The following is a 20,029-nucleotide window of genomic DNA, read 5'->3' as shown; positions in this document are numbered from 1 at the left end:
CTATGATCATGTGAATGCTACCACAGATAGTCCTGAATAAATCATGAGTGAGATAAAATCACCTGCTGGACGAATGTGGCCCTCAGTCCACGTTTTGGGGAACCCTAATGTAGAGGATGTGTACAGTAGGCTACTAGGAAAAAATAATAAAATGTGAAATGTTTCTGGAACATTTTACTCCTCCTATGCATTATGTGTCGATAGCAAATACAGTTAAAGATGTTGGCAGAAATTAATTGGCAACACTCAGAAATCGGTTGAATGTGGAGATTGTGGAAGGGGTGACAAAATATGTCGTTTTAGAGTCGTGGTTTAATCTAAAGCAAGAGTGCGCGGACCAATGAGATCCTTTCATGCGCCTGTCTAATACCTGCCTCTTTCCAACCCCCTTTTCATCCACATTACTCACGACTGATTTCGAGCCGCTGCCGTCAACATTTGGAGCCGCGTTGAATATTAGGGATAACTCTTTGAAAGGAAGCTGCCTTTTTTAGATGTAGGTGGTTCTGAAATAGGTGAAATGAATCAGTTTGTTTTCTCTCAAATAGCGTAAGTGTGATCTTGATAGCCGAGTTGGCGTTTTCCTTGGACTGTCTATATCACCATGCGTAAATCGCGTTACGTTTTGGGATTTGATACATCCACATAGACTGGTATAACTGAAGCTAAACTTTTTATAGTTCGATACAATGTATAGATTGATCATTAGTTGATCATTTAGTCTTTTTTGAATGGGCCAACTATTCTTTTCCGAAATTAATGTCTGGGGGGACAGCCAACGATAAGATGTTTCGCCAAAGCAAGAATCTTATTAGGAAAAGTTCAGAATTTTATGACTGACGTGACGCTTTGTCTTGAGATGCATTTTGTATGCTAAAATCTGTCATAAGCAAGCGTCTTCTGTGAAATTATCATATAATTAATTTGGCAATAGTTATTTAGTGTGAGAGAGGACATGATGCGGCATGCGTTTGTGCACTATATGCAAATTCATTTAGTCTTAATAAGTTAGCTACATCTTTTCGTATGAGTTTGACCACTTACCAATTAACATTTGGACGGAGTTAGTGAGAAGGAACGTTTGGGGTATGGCATAAAGGGCGCACAGCTCCATACTGAAGTGTTTAAATTAGTCTGAAGGACTAAAAAGACCTAAAAATACCGCGCTGGTTTCTTCTCCACAAAGAATCATTTGAACTTCCCACCGCAGAACGAGAGCGACATAAATAGTTCTGACATGTGGATGTAATTTCAGAAGAAGAAAAAAAACTGACAGACGCAGAGAAATAAAGTGAGCGGGCTCAGTTTGAACGTGTTGCGGATTTAAAAAGAGGAAGGGAAAGCGAAGAGATTATAGTTATGATTTTACAAGCCAGTATCAAACCCATAATGAGAGGACAGATAGAGTGAAACATGACTAGCGCTTTTGGAAACAGTTAAAAGTAGATGAAGTCATTTAACTGAAGCATCAACCTCTGTAAAAATTGCTTTCTGAAACGGGATGGGAGCCACTCTAGTGTTCCACAGTTTGGGCTTTCTTCTCTTCAGCTTGGTCCTAAGTCGTGTCTGTCTGGTAAGTTATTTTCATTATAGAACATGTTCTGCATGTCATCTGTGTATGTAGGCGGCTAACCTCACTCACCCTTACGAAAAAAGATTGCAGTCAGAGTGCAGAATAACTGCAGTACTTTGCAGTATACCTAGAGTATTCTGCAAATACTGCTTCCAAAATCTTTACAGCAGTAACTTTGCCGTGTAACTGCAGTTAGAGTGCAGTATAACTGCAGTTGTTCTGCAATTACTGGGTCAAAAAATACCACAGTAGACTGCAGTTACTGCACTTCTACTGCAGTTTCAAAACTGCAATAATTTTTTTTGCTCGTGCTTTATGTCTATTCAGTCGTAACAGATTGAAGCTACTTTACTATCTGGGCTTTATCTTTTGAAATAATTCTGAATTTCATTGAACATCCAGCCCATTATAGCTGGATCATTTTGACAGATGATCAACCATCTGAGTGAACTGTCTAGAGAATGCATTTTCATGAATAGTCAATAATGGCACAAATAAAACGGACACATTCTTGAATATCTCTTCCCATAGCACAGGTGGAGCAAGAGTGCTTCAATAGACATTTTACCTGCAATATGATATTCTCAACTATTCCTCTGCCCTGAGGAAATGCAGTAGGCTCCCCACCCTCCACAGAGGATGCCGTGGATAGATACCCACCCACTCATTGCATTGCATTCACTTATGGTTGTGCCATAAAGATAATAGGTCAGGTCATTCATTCTATGCGGTGCTATTTCCTTGAATTCATTCTATTAAAACGCCTCTTATAAGGTAGACATTTACTTCATTATATGAAGAATAGTTTTTTTTTACTACGGTAGACTATAATGTGTGTCGTTTGAATAATGCATGAATCATGCACGGTGCCCCATCAGACTGAGCGATAAGAGTGCTTGTGTTAAATCGCTATGCTAATCCTTAGCAATGTTGTCGTGTCTATAAGGTACCTAAATACTTCATAGGTGGAGAGAGTCTAAATACAAATGTAGCTTTTTGTTACCATACTTTGCATCCGGCATGGTATCTATTATATTCATAATAACATGCATTCACTTGTAATTACTTGCCATATAACTTCAGTGTGGCCCTTTCTGAGTTAGAACGTTAGTGTACATGTACCGCAGAGGGGGCAAATGCTCATTAACATTTTATGTCTGTGTAATGTCATGCTCATGTAGGTATTTTATGTGGATAGGTAATGCTAACTTATTTTGTAATGCCACAAGGTTGATGATGGTATTTACAAATGTCAGATAATGTCAGTATAACTGTAGCTCTACTCCATAGCCTACACAGTGGCCTTGCTGACAGCATTACAGGCAACTGCAATGGGCAGTTCTGGTCCTGGTTGTTCTGTGTTTTTTGGCTGAGTGTGTTGAGCGTTCAAAAGGCAGTTGGCTGGGGCTGTCAGTGCCTTTCCCTAGTGATGTGGTACATCACTGTGCCGCAGTCACTGGACTGCTGGCCTCGTTGGTTTAGATGGCAAGGGAAAACAATTATAACATGGCTAACTGTGTATTTATAGCTGATTCAACATTCAGTCGTTAAAGGCTGTGTCTGTGAATTGTGTTTACCCTTACAGTTTTGATGTTTTGCCTGTGTTCTAAAAAGTTCCCTTTAAGAGTTTATTTGTATTTTTATAGTGTATGACCAAAGATGACATAGAGTAATGAACCACTGAGAACAACATCTATAAATGCATTAGGAATGTCTAAATCCTAACTAATCCAGTTAGTGTGTATCCTTCCATTACAGCCAGACTTAGTAGGTCTCATTTGCGTAATTTGTGATCCTGAAATATCAAACTGTCGGGGTGACAAACCCAGGCAAGACATAATGTAAACACACCCAGGCAAGACGTAATAATGTGCTCTGTCTGAGACTTCTCAAGCGGCCGCAGAGCCAGCCGCTTATGATCAGTCAGTATCAAGACAGTAGGTGTTCTCGTTTGCTTGTAGCCTATAACCACTATACTGTATTATTTAAAAAAAAATGAATTTATAAGTGGAGCCGGCGACGAACGTTACAGCAGTAAAATGTCATTCTAATTTACATAGACAGGTTAAACAATATTGATCGCCAACTGCTGTGCAAAGGTAGCACTGTATCAGCTTGGATCAGCTATATCTTGCGGTGCAAACACTTGCCTGGAAAAGTCGACACTCAGAAACTATAGGGTTGAATTATAAAATAAATTAGACATCAAAAGGTTGCAATAGTAAATGCAACATCCAAGAGGAAAACAATTAGCTAGCTAGCAACTCCAACAAAGTTTGCATGTATCTGCAACGTTTATTTGTTTGTGGGCTAATCACCCACCGGTAGGCTATACACATTTTCAAACAATGCGTGTGGATCTATCTGTTTTCTAGCCAGTGAAATTAGCTAGTTAGTTTCTTCAATTACGAGCAGACAGAGCTGGCTTTCATGCTTATTATCTATAGTGTCCAGCATGCGGGCACTGGTCATGCTGAGGAGTCTCAAATATGGTCCAACTAGTAAGTGTTGCACTAGGAAAATATTCTCAATCCCTTGCTGAATGAAAATTGCCCACAATTACAGTTTTCATTCAGAATCTCAAGCTATCAACATTAAAGCAACTTTGTAACAAGAGACCAAATCTGTGCCCCTGCGCATAGTCAACTTTCACACAGACAGGTAGACACACTGACAGCCAGGAGCCAATATTATTTACTAATAAGACATGCATTTGTCAGCTAAATTACCCTTCTGTATCAGTCAATTCTCATTTATAATGAGTCTTGTTTGTAATGAGATTGAGATAGCTAGATATGTTTTGCTGTAGTCGTGGATGGATCAGAGGAACAGATAAATTATCAATAGGCCTATGTGTCATAATTACCTTGATAAATCTGACCTGTAATTTGTAAACAAAGCTGTTGTACTTATAATTTGTGAAACCTTAATTTATCACTTTGTAGTGACCCAAATGACAAATTAATCCTTCATCTATACATTGAGATATTAAAACCAGAAAGAAAAGTGACATTTTATTTTGGACTTGCTAAGTCTGGCTTTAAGCTGTACTTTGTCATTTGAAATCCTTTAAAACAAATGTATACTGATGGTGCTTGCTGTAGTTTACATACAGTACATGTATCCAGTAGTGGAAAAAGTGCCCAAATCATACTTGAGTAAAAGTAAAGATAATTTAATAGAAAATTACTCAGGTAAAAGGTGAAAGTCACATAGTAAAATACTAAAAGTAAAAGTCTAAAAGTATTTGGTTTTAAATATACTTAAGTATAAAAAGTAAATATAATTGCAAAAATATACTTAAGTCTCAAATGTAAGTGTGAATCATTTCAAATTCTTTATATTCTTTATATATAAACCAGTTAGCCAGGAGCACACGCCAACACTCAGACAATTTACAAACAAAGCATGTGTGTTTAGTGAGTCCGTCAGATCAGAGGCAGTATGGATGAACAGGGATGTTCTCTTGTTAAGTGCGTGAATTAGATAATTTTCATGTCCTGCTAAGCATTCAAAATCTAACAAGTACTTTTGGGTGCCAGGGAAAATGTATGGAGTAAAAAGTAACATTTATAGAAATGTAGTAAAGTAGAATTTGTAAAAAAAAAAATAGGTACAGGTACCCCCCAAAAAACACCACTGCATGTATCTATGGAGACATTGTCGTTCTGTTCTCACCCTGACACTTAGTTTAGTGACAATTCACAGACATGGCCAAAGCACTGCTGCCTGCCTAGTAGGATCGCCTGTCCTCACAGTGAGTGATTCAGAATTTATTAAGAGGAAATGCTACTTTCAGGACCACGGTCGGTGTGCATCGCCATCCAATTCCTATTGCATGATTGTGTTTTGGCTGTCTGATGACTTGCGCTTGTCATGTCTTCCCCCCAGAGTGAGAGTTAAAGTAGCCATGTCTGATGTGTGATTCAGTCAATATGTTTATTCAAAAAGCTAATTCAGTGTAAACACATTGATATAGACTTGTACATGCCGAGTCTTGAAAACCTGACGAGCTAGCTAAGTCATGGAAGCCTGACGAGCTAGCTGAGGCATCCTCGGTAGACTCGGCAACAGATGCTTGACCCGCCAACTGAGTCTTGACACCCAATGTACCAGCTGGGGCATGAAAACCTGAGGCATCCTTCGGTTGCCTCGGCAGTGGAACCCAGACCCGACGTCATCTCCAACACAAAAACAAAAAACATTCCCCAATGCTTCCCTTTGGTGAGGCGTTATTCTGTAACAATGTATGCTGAGAGTCGGGAAGCAAGTTCAGAGAGTGAATACATTTAATAAATAAATGAACATGAACAAAACAAGAAACACTAACAGCACACCAACATGCACACCGACAGCACACCGACAGAAACAAGAGGAAGAAACCAAAGGGAGTGACATAAATAGGGCAGGTAATCAAGGAGGTGATGGAGTCCAGGTGAGTGTCAATAAGCGCTGGTATGTGCCGATGGTGACAGGTGTGTGAAATAATCAGCCGTCTAGTGACCTAGAGGCCAGAGAGGGAGTATACGTGACAGCTGTGGTTGCTGACAGGTAAATGGTTGAATCATCAGCATACGTGGACACACAGGATTTGTTTAACGCGAGTGACATGCCATTGGTAAAAATAGAAACTAGAGGGTAGAGGGCCTAGAGAACTGCCCTGCGGTACACCATACCCAACATTTGAAATTAGAGAAGCTTCCATTAAAGGAAACCCTCTGAGTTTTATTAGATGTATAGCTCATGAAACATACGTATTCATAACAACAGGTTATGTTCAATAATATCAAAGGCTGCAGTACAGTTCCCTCAATGTTCTTATTGTCAATTTCCTTAAACCAATCATCAGTCATTTGTGTCAGTGCAGTACATGTTGAGTGCCCTTCTCTGTCGTGGAATTACTTTGGCTTCCCTCCTTGCCTTAGAACAAACGCCTTCCTCTAGTTTTAAATTAAAGAAATGACAGATAAGAGTGGCTATAGAGTCTGCGACTGTCCTCAGTAGCCTTCCATTTAAGTTGTCAATGCCAGGAGGTTTGGCAATATTTATCGATAACAATAATACAGTATTTCCACCTCACCCTAACTTGACAAAATTCTAAAATAAAATGCATTCATTATTTCGTTTTTTTTTATGCATGAATACTATGGCTCACTGTTCATTGTTGGCATTTCCTGCTTAAGTTTGCCAATTAAGTAATCATTCAGATAATCGGCAACATCAAATATTTTTGTGATAAATAAACCATATGATTTGATGAAAGATGGAGTTGAATTTGTCTTTCTGCCCATAATTTCATTTAAAGAACGTCAACGTTTTCCCCCATCATTCTTTATATCATTGATCTTGGCTTCATAATACAGTGCTGAAATGGGATCCACTTGAGTGCTGAAATGGGATCCATTGTGCAGCAGACGTATAATTGGCAAAATATGTTTCACTGTATTATATACAGATTAGCTACCTCGATTGGTTGTTGTCCTTTCATCTGATGCAGGAAGAGAAAGCAGTATCATCAGATGTGCATTAGACAGATATTATTGTCTCATTGCTTTTTCACTCTGTATTAAGTGAATAGGTCAACTTTTCAAATGCATAAAGAAATAAAGGAGCATTCAATAACCTTTTGGGGTTCAAAAGATTGCCACTCTGGAGTAACCTTTTCAGGTCAAAAGGTTCCTTGAGGAACCCCTCTGAAAAGGTTCCTTAGAGGAATCTCTGTGACATTATGCATATATTTTTGCAAAGTGTCGCAGATTGATGTTTATACGCTGATACTGGGCTGCCTGTGTAAAATTTCAAACAGAAACCCTTTTTTTTATGGGAGGGGTTCAATTTTGAACCTCATTAATAAAATAGTATAGCTGCGGCAGCCTATCATTAGTGGCTTTCAGATAGTTATTTTGTCATTCCTGTTCCTCATATTACGTTTTTACACTACAATAATTTTTTTCTTGAATATGTATGCATATTACTGTACATTATTGTAATATAATATTAAATGGCTACTTCAGGATTTTAGCAATGAAGTCATTTAATCTACTTCCCCAGAGTAAAATTAACTCATCAATACCATTTTTTTTGTCTCTGAGTGCAGTTTGAAGAAATAGCTATCCAGTGTTCGTGCAATTGTTAACTAGCGTTAGCGCAATTCCTGTAAGTCTGTGGTAACTGCTAGCATGCTTGTAGAAACAGTTAAAGTTGGAAGTTTTCATACACCTTAGCCAAATAGGTTCCTGACTTTTAATCCTAGTAAAAATTCCCTGTCTTAGGTCAGTTAGGGTCACCACTTTATTTTAAAAATGTGAAATGTCAGAATAATAGTAGAGAGAATGATTGAGTTCAGCTTTTATTTCTTTCATCACATTCTCAGTGGGTCAGAAGTTTACATACACTCAATTAGTATTTGGTAGCATTGCCTTTAAATTGTTTAACTTTGGTCAAATGTTTCGGGTTGTCATGTCTTGTTATGTCTGGTCAAATGTTTCTGCTGGTCTTTTTAGCCTTCTTTCATTCAAGCATTCCCACAATAAGTTGGTCTCTATTTCTCTCTCTGTTCCTGAATTTTGTTTGTGTTTTTGATAATTCTTCCTGACAGAGCTGGTGTAACTTTTTGAGTCAGGTTTGTATTAAAGCTGTTTTCTCCTTGTCTTCCACACGCTTTTTCAGTTCTACCCTGACAAATGTTCTTGGGATTGAGTTCTACCCACAAATGTCAGGGCTTTGTAATGGCCACTCCAATAGCTTGACTTTGTTGTCCTTAAGCCATTTTGCCACAACTTTGGAAGTATGCTTGGAATTGTTGTCCATTTGGAAGACCCATTTGCGACCTGACTGATATCTGGAGATGTTGCTTCAATATATCCACATAATTTTCCCGACTCATGATGCCATCTATTTTGTGAAGTGCACCAGTCCCTCCTGCAGCTAAGCACCCCCACAACATGATGCGGCCACCCCTGTGCTTCACGGTTGGAATGGTGTTCTTCGGCTTGCAAGCCTCCCTTTATACTTGCGTACTATTGTTTGTACAGATGAACTTGGTACCTTCAGGCGTTTGGAAATTGCTCCCAAGGATGAACCAGACTTGTGAGGGTCTACAATTATTTTTTCTGATGTCTTGGCTGATTTATTTTGATTTTCCCATGATATCAAGCAAAGAGGCACTGAGTTTGAAGGTAGGCCCTGAAATACATCCACAGGTACACCTCCAATTGACTCAAATGATGTCAATTAGCCTATCAGAAGCTTCTAAAGCCATTACATAATTTTCTTAATTTTCCAAGCTGTTTAAAGGCACAGTCAACTTAGTGTATGTAAACTTCTGATCCACTGGAATTGTGATACAGTGAATTGTAAGTTAAATAATCTGTCTGTAAACAATTGTTGGAAATATGACTTGTGTCTTGCACAAAGTAGATGTCCTATCCTAGTTGCCAAAACTATAGTTTGTTAACAAGAAATTTGTGGAGTGGTTGAAAAACAAGTATTAATGTCTCCAACCTAAGCGTATGTAAACTTCCGACTTCAACTGTACCATAGACTTCCAGTAATTTATGCGTGCTAGTAGATACCATAGACTTCAAGTCATTGCGCTACCACTAGTTAGCTCTAACGTCCTGGATGCAGAGAATAGTATCCATGATTGCATCTGACTCTGGGGAAGTTGATTAATGACGTCATAGCCAAAATCCACAAGTATCCCTTTAGTATTGCTGATTATATATAGTAATAAAATAGTAACTATTCCAACATTGGGATTTGCATAGGCTCTTGAGGAACTCATATACCTCTGTAAGCCTCATTACTACAAAGCTGTTAGTGTTCAATCTTAACATGTAACGACAATGCAACAGAACAGATTGTCCGGAATGACATTTACTCTAATGTGTGGCCAAAATATAAATATCTGAAAACCACACCCCTAATGAGCCATGTCTCTAGTCTTCTGATCAGACATGCTGAGTCATATTTTGATAACCCAGCATAAACAACCCAACCTGGCTGTTTTTAAAGAAAACAATCCAAATAAGTGACCCAATGACTACAACCCAGCAGTCATCCAAACAACCAAGCATTTTCAAGAGTGTAGCCTAGGTTGAAAATACTGTAGCTATTGTGCATTCCGAAAGTATTCAGACCCATTCACTTTTTTCCACATTTTGTTACGTTACAGCCTTATTCTAAAATGTATTACATTGTTCCCCCCCCCCCCCCCATCAGCCGACACACAGTACCCCGTAATGACAAATCAAAAACTGTATTTTTTTAAATGTTACAGATTAAAAATACAAAATTAACTGAAATATTACATTTACATAAGTATTCAGAACCTTTACTCAGTACTTTGTTAAAGCACCTTTAGCAGCGATTACAGTCTCAAGTCCTTTTGGTTATGGTTGGTTACATGTTTGGCCAACCTGTATTTCTGGAGTTTCTCCCATTCTTCTCTGCAGACCCTCTCAAGCTCTGTCAGGTTGGATGGGGAGCGCCACTGCCCAGCTATTTTCAGGTCTCTCCAGAGATGTTAAATCGGGTTCAGGCCTGGGCTCTGGCTGGGCCACTCAAGGACATTCGGAGACTTTTCCCGAAGCCACTCCTGCATTGTCTTGGCTGTGTACTTAGTGTCGTTGTCCTGTTGGAAGGTGTACCTTCGCCCCAGTCTGAGGTCCTGAGTGCTCTGGAGCAGGTTTCCCTCAACGATCTCTCTGTACTTTGGATCCGTTCATCTTTCCCTCGATCCTGACTAGTCTCCAAGTCCCTGCAGCTGAAAAACATCCCCACAGCATGATCCTGCCACCACCATGCTTCACCGTAGGGATGGTGCCAGGTTTCCTCCAGATGTGACGCTTGGCGTCCTGCCGAAGAGTTCAATCTTGGTTTCATCATACCAGAGAAACTTGTTTCTCATAGTCTGAGAATCCTTTAGGTGCCTTTTGGCAAACTCCAGGTGGGTGGTCATGTGCCTTTTACTGAGGACTGGCTCCCGTCTGGTCACTCTACCATAAAGGCATGATTGGTGGACTGCTGCAGAGATGGTTGTCCTTCTAGAATGTTCTCCCATCTCCACAGAGGAACTCTGGAGCTTTGTCAGATTGACCATCGGGTTTTTGGTCACCTCCCTGACCAAGGCCTTTCTCTCCCGATTGCTCAGTTTGGCCGGGCATCCAGCTCTAGGGAGAGTCTTGGTGGTTCCAAACTTCAATGCTGCAGACATTTGTTTCCTAGATCTGTGGCTCGACACAATCCGGTCTCGGAGCTCTATGGACAATTCCTTTGACCTCGTGGCTTGGTTTTTGGTCTGACATGCACGGTCAACTGTGGAAACTTATATAAATAGTGTGCTTCTCCAAACCATGTCTAATCAATTGAATTGACCACAGATGGACTCCAATCAAGTTGTAGAAACATCTCAAGGATGATCAATGGAAACAGGATGCACCTGAGCTCAATTTCGAGGGTCTGAATACATTTGCCAAAATTTCAAAAACTGTTTTCTTTTTCTGGGTATTGTGTGTAAATTGATTTTAGTGTGTAGTATCGTGATGGTATCAAGTATTGTGATAGTAATCCTGCTATCGGTATCAAAGTAAAAAATGATCGTATCGTGACAACACTAAAGTATACTAGCAAACGTCCTGGCTGGCACACAAATGTGTGTCACTCTGTGTGTGTCATTCATTGCAGGCACTTGCAGTGCCTTCAGAAAGTATTCACACCCCTTGACTTGTTCTACATTTTGTTGTGTTTGTAAAACTGTGCATGGATCAACAACATTGTTGTTACTCCACAATACTAACCTAATTGACATAGTGAAAAGAAGGAAGCCTGTACGGGATACAAATATTCCAAAACATGCATCCTGTTTGCAACAAGGCACTAAAGTAATACTGCCAAAAATGTGGCAAAGCAATTCACTTTATGCCCTGAATACAAATCCAATACAACACATTACTGAGTACCACTCTCCATGTTTTCAATTATAGTGGTGGCTGCATAATGTTGTTGGTATGCTTGTAATCTTTAAGGACTGTGGAGCTTTTCAGGATACAAAAGAAGCGTAATGGAGCTAAACACAGGCAAAATCCTAGAGGAAACCCTGGTTCGTTCTGCTTTCCACCAGACACTGGGAGAGGAATTCTCTTTTCAGCAGGACAATAACTTTAAACATAAGGCCAAATCTACACTGGAGTTGTTAACGAAGAAAACAGTGAATGTTAGTGTCCTAGTTATCGTTTTTACTTAAATCTTTGGAAAGACCTGAAAATGGTTGCCTTGCAATGATCAACAACCAATTTTACAGAGCTTGAAGACTTTTGCAAAGAGTTAAGACACAAATTCACAATCCCGGTGTGAAAAGATCTTAGAGACTTACCCAGAAAGACACACATCTGTAAGGTGCTTCTACAAAGTATTGACTCGGGAGTGTAAATTATATTTTTCTGTATTTAATTTTCAATACATTTGCAGAATTTATTTTTTTAAGTCAAGCTGTAACAAACATGTGGAATATTTTCTAAAGGCACTGTATGTATTACCATTGTTAACATTGATCTAGTGCTAAATTGATATAGATTACTCCGTTGGTGGGTTTGGAGCTTCCAAGAAAGGCATTTTACTGTACTTGTGCACGTGACATTAAAACTTTAAACCGGGACTGCTTCCTCACATTCCCTTCAGAAATACCCCTTGTTTTCCAGTCACCAAGACGCACTGAGATATTTGGTTGACATAGGAGGATTTGGTGGAATGAGAAATGCCTACTATTGTGTGTGTTTGTTTGTGCACGAGCGTGATAAACTACTGAGAAGTGAAGAGGGCAGTAGGAAACGAGGTAGTCTTTAATGGATGTGACCCTGAACCAGTACAATTATTTAATTCACACCCCTCCAGCCTAACATTTTAAGTAGTACAAGACTTAAGGGGAAATGCAAAAGGTTTATAAGTAATTTTCCTCGTTAACATGTAGATTCATGAATCATTATGAACCGTTATAGCTTATTGGTTTGTAATGTATGATCTTCATTTTAATGCATTTCAGTGCTATAAATCTGAGTGCCAAATAGTGATTTCATACTGTATATTGATAGTTAGTTGTGGGCTACTGCTGTACACATACTAAATATTCATGGATTGAGGACATTTCTTTTCATTCCAGTCGGTGTGAGAAGGTCAACCACTGTCGTCATTGCCTGGTCTCTTCAAAGTGTGTTTGTGACAAAAAATTGTTTTTCCTGGGATTAATTTGAGATTCCTCACACATAAGTACACTTTTAGGGGCTAAAAACACTCCTTACACATCATTATCCCAATCAAATAGTTTTTTATGCAGTTTCCTTACATTTTCTTGATAGAGAATTTTAAATATATCTTTGACATACAAATGTATGTATCTCTCTATTACACATGCATGTTGACTGACACATAGCGGGGCTTTTGAAAAGGGCTGTGACTCAGTCTCATAACAGGCCTGTTAATAGTCAAGTCTTTAGTTTCGTTGGCATGGTAAAGTTATACCATGGCTGTGTTTGACTCAGGAAAGAGCTTGTTTTCTTGACTTTTTTTGACCTTTTTTTTCTGAACTTTTCCACTTAAAGAATGCAGGAGTGTGAGTAACTCAATGCCACTTTTACACCTCACTGAAAAAGTTACACCACTAATCAGGTTTCCATCCAACCTTTTTATGCCAGTAATTTACGTGTCTGATTAAAAAAAAAAAAGTCATGACAGGCCCGATAGTAAACTTTCCTAATGTCGACAAAACAAAATACACTAGACAAGGTGGGATCTCTTTGTCTGCAAAATGAATTAAGCGAGAAATATTGGTGAAAACACTTTCATGTGTAATTATTGATATTATATAAGTAAACTTGGAGTCACGCGATGACATGTTGTGTGGTCCTCCCACTACGACTCAGGAATGCATGCAGTTGACTAGACCTACAGATTTAAAAAATGATGATGAACTTCACAGGGTGGTGAAAGAGTAAGGTGATGAACTTGATTCTCCTTTCCAATAAATATCTAGGGTCTTATACTGTTGACAGGATCATTGATGCTTGGCTGCCTTTCGGCCAAATAAAAATAATCTTGCTCCTTTGTCCATAATAATCTCATCATGTAGGTAGCTATCTGCGTCTGCGAGCTGTTGGCTCGATCACACGTGCCAATACCAGAGGTTCACACTCGCTATATATATATATATATATATATATATATATTGAACTTTTGATGGAAACCCATTTAACTTGGATTTTTTTATTCAGTACATGGAAATTTTAACCGCAAAAGGTATTTGTATGTGCACTACGTCATCACGCTCAGCCTGTTATCTGCAACAAGTCAATTTGGTGGAAACACATCTCTGGTGGGAAAATGTTGCCAAGTAGATGGAAACCGAGCTACTAACACAGATATTTTAGTGATGTGCCTCTTTTTTTTCCATAGGACTTTTGGCGGGTCTCTAATGCTCTTTCTAGCAAAGATAAACCTGTTATTTGGTGTTTTGAATGGACCGTTTATATTTTATTGACGTTTCTTGACAGGATTACGCTTAGCACCATGCTTTATTTTGGAAATAACTTACTAAATAACTGACTAAAAAGTGTTCATGAGCCAATGCAATTCATATATTTTACTTCAGTATACGTTTTGGAGAGATGTTGCTGCTGAAACCAGTACAGCAAGAATAGTGCTGATGGTCTACCTACCAGGAAGTGAAGTCACTGAACTACATGACACTGTGCTTCCATATTGTCATATGTAATTTAGTGTATTTCCACCATCACTGACTGCACTGCACATAATTATGTTAAATCATGCCTGTTCTAATATTTTACATTTCCATAATCATAACTCTCTGCATCGGGTCATTTACAGAGTTAATACCTGAATCACAGTTTGAACATCATGCATTTTAAAGGCCAGGAAAGGCAACCATCTTTATGATTACCTGTATGTAAATGGGAAATACATAGTGAATATGACTGTACTGATCTTTTTTTACGGGCAACCTATTTGGAGGTATGTTCTTGGGTTTTCTTGAAGGCCTGGTAAAGAAATGAAAAGAGGGATTTTGTCACATGCGGGCAGCTGCCAAGATTCAAATGCATATCAAGAGACAAAAATATATGTGGGTAATGGTTGTGTTTTGAAACTGTAGGCGTGTGTCAAATGGTTTGACCAACCTGCAGGAATTAACACTCTTTTAGTGCCAACATTTGATAACACAGCCTATCAAATTGTATTTGTCACGTACAGAGTTTAGAGCAGGTATGACAGGTGCAGTGAAATGCTGAAAGTAGGAGCTAGCAACAGTGTCTGTCGGTACAATCTTCTTCTGTCTCCTCGATCCACTGTTAAATGACCTCAACATTGTTCCCAAGATACCTATGAACAGTGTTATCTTGTGTTATAACATGAAACACAAGATATGACATTTTGTATATTTGACCATGAAAAAAAAAACATTTTGATAAGTTTTTAATAATCACTAGGCAAATGTCTTGTTCTTTCGGGGTTCTTCTTCCCTCTATCCAGCGACTGTAGGAATATTCTGCTATAGAATTGTAGAATTCTATGTGGTGAGCATGCCACAACTCCCAGGGTACCTCAATTGCGTTGACTTGTGACGATTCTCAGCTGTGTTGCTGCCTTCCCCATTGACATAACACCCTCCATCACCGGCGGTGCAGGGGATAGCATTTCAAACACTCAGGGTGATGCATGACATATACTGACATATCCACCACCCAGCCCTCATCACAACATCAAATGGGCTTTCAAATAATCAATTTCTCAGATCAAGGCAGCTGCTGAGATCTGTCGTTACTAGGAATCCTCCTCAGTTGTGATCCAGTTGTTGTTGACGTGATTGGCATGCAGTTCTAGTTTTGGGCAGGACCAACCCTCTCTCCTTGGCTAGTTCGTGGCTTATATGCAGGGAGCATTTCTTAAAAGGACCTTTTATGACTTTCATTGCAGACCTCTGGGGCTTACGGGTTTGTATGTATGCAGTTCACAGCTCCAACGTTTTCCAGCAGTAGCACGACTAAGAAATCCTCTCTTTTCAGCACATTGAGCCAAGTCAAATTCAGGTAACAGCGAGGTTTTGCCTAGATTGCTTCAAAAACTCCAGGGCATTTAGTGCATGATCCTGTGAGAACAGAACATCTCCAAGCTGTTTCAAAGCTTACAATCTGATCTGGTGATCCATGGGTTTTTGTCTGGGGAATATATAGTAATTTCTAGGGTTAAATGGTACTTACATTAGTCTGGCTAACACCTAACTCCAAGTCCTCCCGACTTCAGAATCTGGAAAGGCTGATTTTGATGTTGTCGGCACAATGCATCGATAATGGAGGTGGATGTGCTTTTACTGGTTGTCTTTCTCGCTCAAACATTAACGCGCACAGCCACACACAGCCCCTGAGCTCCACCCTTTCCATTACAACTGTTGGATTTTCCAAACAATGACATGTCTCAACCCCCCCCCCTCCCCCCGCCCCCCAGGGAAAAAAACAACCTTTTGAGAGAACCAATCAATGCTTCAGCTAAATTACAGAGCAAATGCTGCATTTACAATTGGCCTCCTGTCCAGACCAGTTTGTCACAGCTCTTCTTCTGTTGTGAGTCACATGAGTCGCATAAGCTAGGCTATACTTAACACTATTTATGTTAAAAATATGAATGATCAGGATGGTGCATTGCGTGACAAAAGTTCCAAACACAATTTAAAGTGCGCCCTCTCTGTGGGGAAGACACTTAATCCTTCTTACAATGAATGAGTCCTTGAATCAAAGGGAGCAACCACTTGTGGTGCACAAACAGGTTTGAAAATACATTTCTCAATATAATGGTTGTGTGGGTCGTGGTCGTGAGAAGGGTCATTCTACCGATTCGGTGCCCTTTGAGAAGTGTTACTTGGTAAAAAAAAATAATAATAATTACTTTGTTAAAAATCATTCTGTCATGAAGAACATGAAAGTTTAATTACGAAACACTATATATCCATTTTCAGATATGCTGCTAAATTTGCTTTTATTGTTTTAAAGAAATTACATTGTGTTTTTTAATTTATCTAATGTTGGCATGGGGTTGTTCAATGACAGACATGTATTTGTTTAAAATCTATCATGTTTTTTTAGCAAAAATGTTATATATCCGCCTCACTCTAAGAGAAATTAGTAGTACTGCTAGATTTTGTACAGTCAAATGTAAAAAATAACTTTTCTTTAATAAAGAAATGTACAAATGCTAACTTTTTTTACATCAATGTTAACAAATGAATAATTCAATACAGTTCAATAATTCAATACAGTAATATGAGATCTTTATGTAAAACATTTACATTTGACATTTTGGCAATTTAACAGGTGCTCTTATCCAGAGCGACTTACGGTAAGTGCATTCATCAAAAGATAGCTAGGTGAGACACCCACATACAGTTGAAGTCAGACGTTTACATACACCTTAGCCAAATACATTTAAACTCCAGTTTTTCACAATTCCTAACATTTAATCCTAGTAAAAATTCCCTGTTTTAGGTCAGTTAGGATCAACACTGTATTTTAAGAATGTGAAATGTCAGAATAATAGTAGAGTGATTTATTTCAGCTTTTATTTCTTTTATCACATTCCAAGTGGTTCAGAAGTTTACATGCACTCAATTAGTATTTGGTAGCATTGCCTTTACATTTTTTAACTTGGGTCAAACGCTTCAGGTAGCTTTCCACAAGCTTCACACAATAAGTTGGGTGAATTTTGGCCCATTCCTCCTGACAGAGCTGGTGTAACTGAGTCAGGTTTGTAGGCCTCTTTGCTCGCACACGCTTTTTCAGTTCTGCCCACATACATTCTATAGGATTGAGGGCGGGGCTTTGTGATGGCCGCTCCAATAGCTTGACTTTGTTGTCCTGTGTTTATACTTGCGTACTATTGTTTGTACAGATGAACGTGGTACCTTCAGCTGTTTGGAAATTGCTCACAAGGATGAACCAGACTTGTGGAAGTATACAATCTGTTTTCTGAGGTCTTGGCTGATTGCTTTTGATTTTCCCATGATGTCAAGCAAAGAGGCACTGAGTTTGAAGGTAGGCCTTGAAACCTCCAATTATGTCAATTAGCTGTGTTCAACTTAATAAAATAAAAAAAGTGTTCCCATCTCTAGAGGTTAAATGAATTAGAATATAGTAAGTGCCAAATAAAGTAACAGGGTTGACCATAACAGGGTGTACGATTTCATCTTAAATCAGCCATAAATCCCCTCATGACAGGGGCAATGGAAGCCTCTTGTGTGCAACAAAGAGTGGCAATTGAATGCAAGCTTCACAAAAAAAATATGAAATTCATAAAACATTTCTAGCCTATGGATAACAGGGTTCACTTGTTAGGCTCAACCCACTCAGTTTTCCACGACAAAATTCACAAACGTACACTGTGATTTGACTATTAAATGTTCAATGTTTCTTAATACAAATATTTAAGAAGGAATAGTTTCACCATATTAAAACAAGAATTCAGTTCACGTAATAGGATTGATCTTACAGCAGAATGAGGGAAATACGTAAATGACTCACTGGTCACATGAAATAAATAATAATATTCAGAAATGATTTTGTCAAAGCAACAAAATAATTAGGGCTTCACCATAATGGTGAAACTTGGATATTTTGTTGATTTAAGTGGGTTTAAATCTTCTTAGAAGTGACCCAGGATTGACGAAAGGACATGCCAAAATGCTGAATTTGGACAATTTAGCATACCTTTATCCATATTAAAATGAATTATCCATGTGGTCTATATTAAAGGGCACTTTATTTAATATAACAGGCTTTTAAAATGCAATATTGATGAACAATTTCTAATTAAAATATGAAAGTGACGCAAAAGGCACTCATTTCGTGGAACGACCCAGAAAGACCACATAGTTGTGATGTTGTAGGAAAACACGGAGTCTCATTTATACTGGACAGTGGGAGGCTTCATGCCTAGACATGAATGTATGCTCAGACCATACAGTGTACTGTAAATTTGTGTTATCAACTTGTCCAGTACCTCGAAGAACACATTCCAGCATACTTTTGACTTAGACTCTGCTACTTTTTCTCTAGGAACCCTAGTTATTTCTAGTCAATTATAAATACAATGTTTCCAAGGCCTCAATACCAGTGGCCTTGAAGTATATGGAAAGTGGAAAAGCCAATGCTGAAAGGACTTTTAGCAGAGCACTTAATTGGAATCTGCCATGTACAATTCAAGCATACAATGCTGTATGTACACTCTTAGAAAAAAGGGTTCCAAAATGTTTGTGTGGCTCTCCCCATAGGATAATCCGTTTTGGTTCCAGGTAGAACTAGAATTTAGCTGAGAAAATACGGAGCCAGTGCGGTTATGTAGTGGCCATGATGAGCATAAAAGTGATCATTTGAAACGGGTCCTATTTCCTAGATTTAGGGTTATTTGGCAACTTTAGTTGTACAGTTATACAAACCTTTTAGAATGTATTGGAAATCAAAACCGATATTGGTTGCATGATGTTACTATAGGCTATTAAAGATTTGAGAAAATTGTTTAAAAAAAAGCTTGCTTGACTCAGGCTGCACACGCAGTTCTCTCATCAAGTGATCATATTTTCACCCATCAATCTAATCTCAATTTAGTCTTGTCTTTACTAATATGTCAAATTAGTTTTGATTTAAAAGGGCCCATTTTATTAAAAGGGCAGGAATGGGCAGGGGAAGAAATACATGTCACTGAATTCAATGGAATAGCTAATACAGTCCACTTTCCCGCCTGTTCCATTTTTTTCCAATCATGCCTAGAAGGCTACTCCGGTTATTTCACTCCTTGACTCAACCACTGTTTGAGGAGTATGCAGACTCCCGCTGTGTCACAGGTGATATTCTGCCCAAACTCTGTACACCATGGGCTATCCAACCCTGTTTTTGCAGCTACCCAGTACTTAATTTGGGAAACCAAGTGAAATCTGTTCAGGAACAGCAATAGTAACATGTTTTCACAACAAGACCTATTTAATTAAACTGTTGACAGCCCCACTGCGTGCTCGAGAAAGGAATGTAATTTACATAAATAAAGTGGTTGTCACGCCCTGACCGTAGATTGCTTTCTATTGTTGTTTGGTCAGGGTGTGATTTGGGAGGGCATTCTATGTTTGTATATCTAGGTTTTTGTATTTCTGTTTAGTGATTGTTTCACCTAGCAGGACTGTTTCGGGTTTTCCTTTTTTGTTATTTTTGTAGTTCCTTTATAATACAAATAAACACGTATCCCGCTGCATTTTGGTCTGACTATTCCTCTTCTTCCGATGAAAGCCATTACAGTGGTTTGCGAAAGTATTCACCCCCTTGGCATTTTCCTATTTTGTTGCCTTACAACCTGGAATTAAAATGGATTTTTGTTGAGTATGTATCATTTAAAATTAAACAACATGCCTAC

The 20,029-nt window shown here is 38.7% G+C and overlaps 1 protein-coding gene across 1 annotated transcript in view; it reads left to right on the top strand.

Annotated features, from left to right (window-relative positions):
* The first annotated feature begins 417 nt into the window (after positions 1 to 417).
* pth1r (parathyroid hormone 1 receptor) overlaps positions 418 to 20,029 on the top strand; it is an 85,803-nt gene continuing 66,191 nt past the window's right edge. Inside the window, exon 1 of the mRNA XM_064993027.1 lies at positions 418 to 1,573. Within this exon, the coding sequence (XP_064849099.1) occupies positions 1,502 to 1,573 (72 nt within the window). The 5' untranslated portion in view covers positions 418 to 1,501. The remainder of the gene's footprint in view (positions 1,574 to 20,029) is intronic.

This window comes from Oncorhynchus masou, chromosome 17 (genome assembly GCF_036934945.1).
Source record: "Oncorhynchus masou masou isolate Uvic2021 chromosome 17, UVic_Omas_1.1, whole genome shotgun sequence".
Lineage (NCBI taxonomy): Eukaryota > Metazoa > Chordata > Actinopteri > Salmoniformes > Salmonidae > Oncorhynchus > Oncorhynchus masou.
Note: the sequence above shows the minus strand (reverse complement) of the source record. Positions and strands in the feature narration are given on the sequence as shown.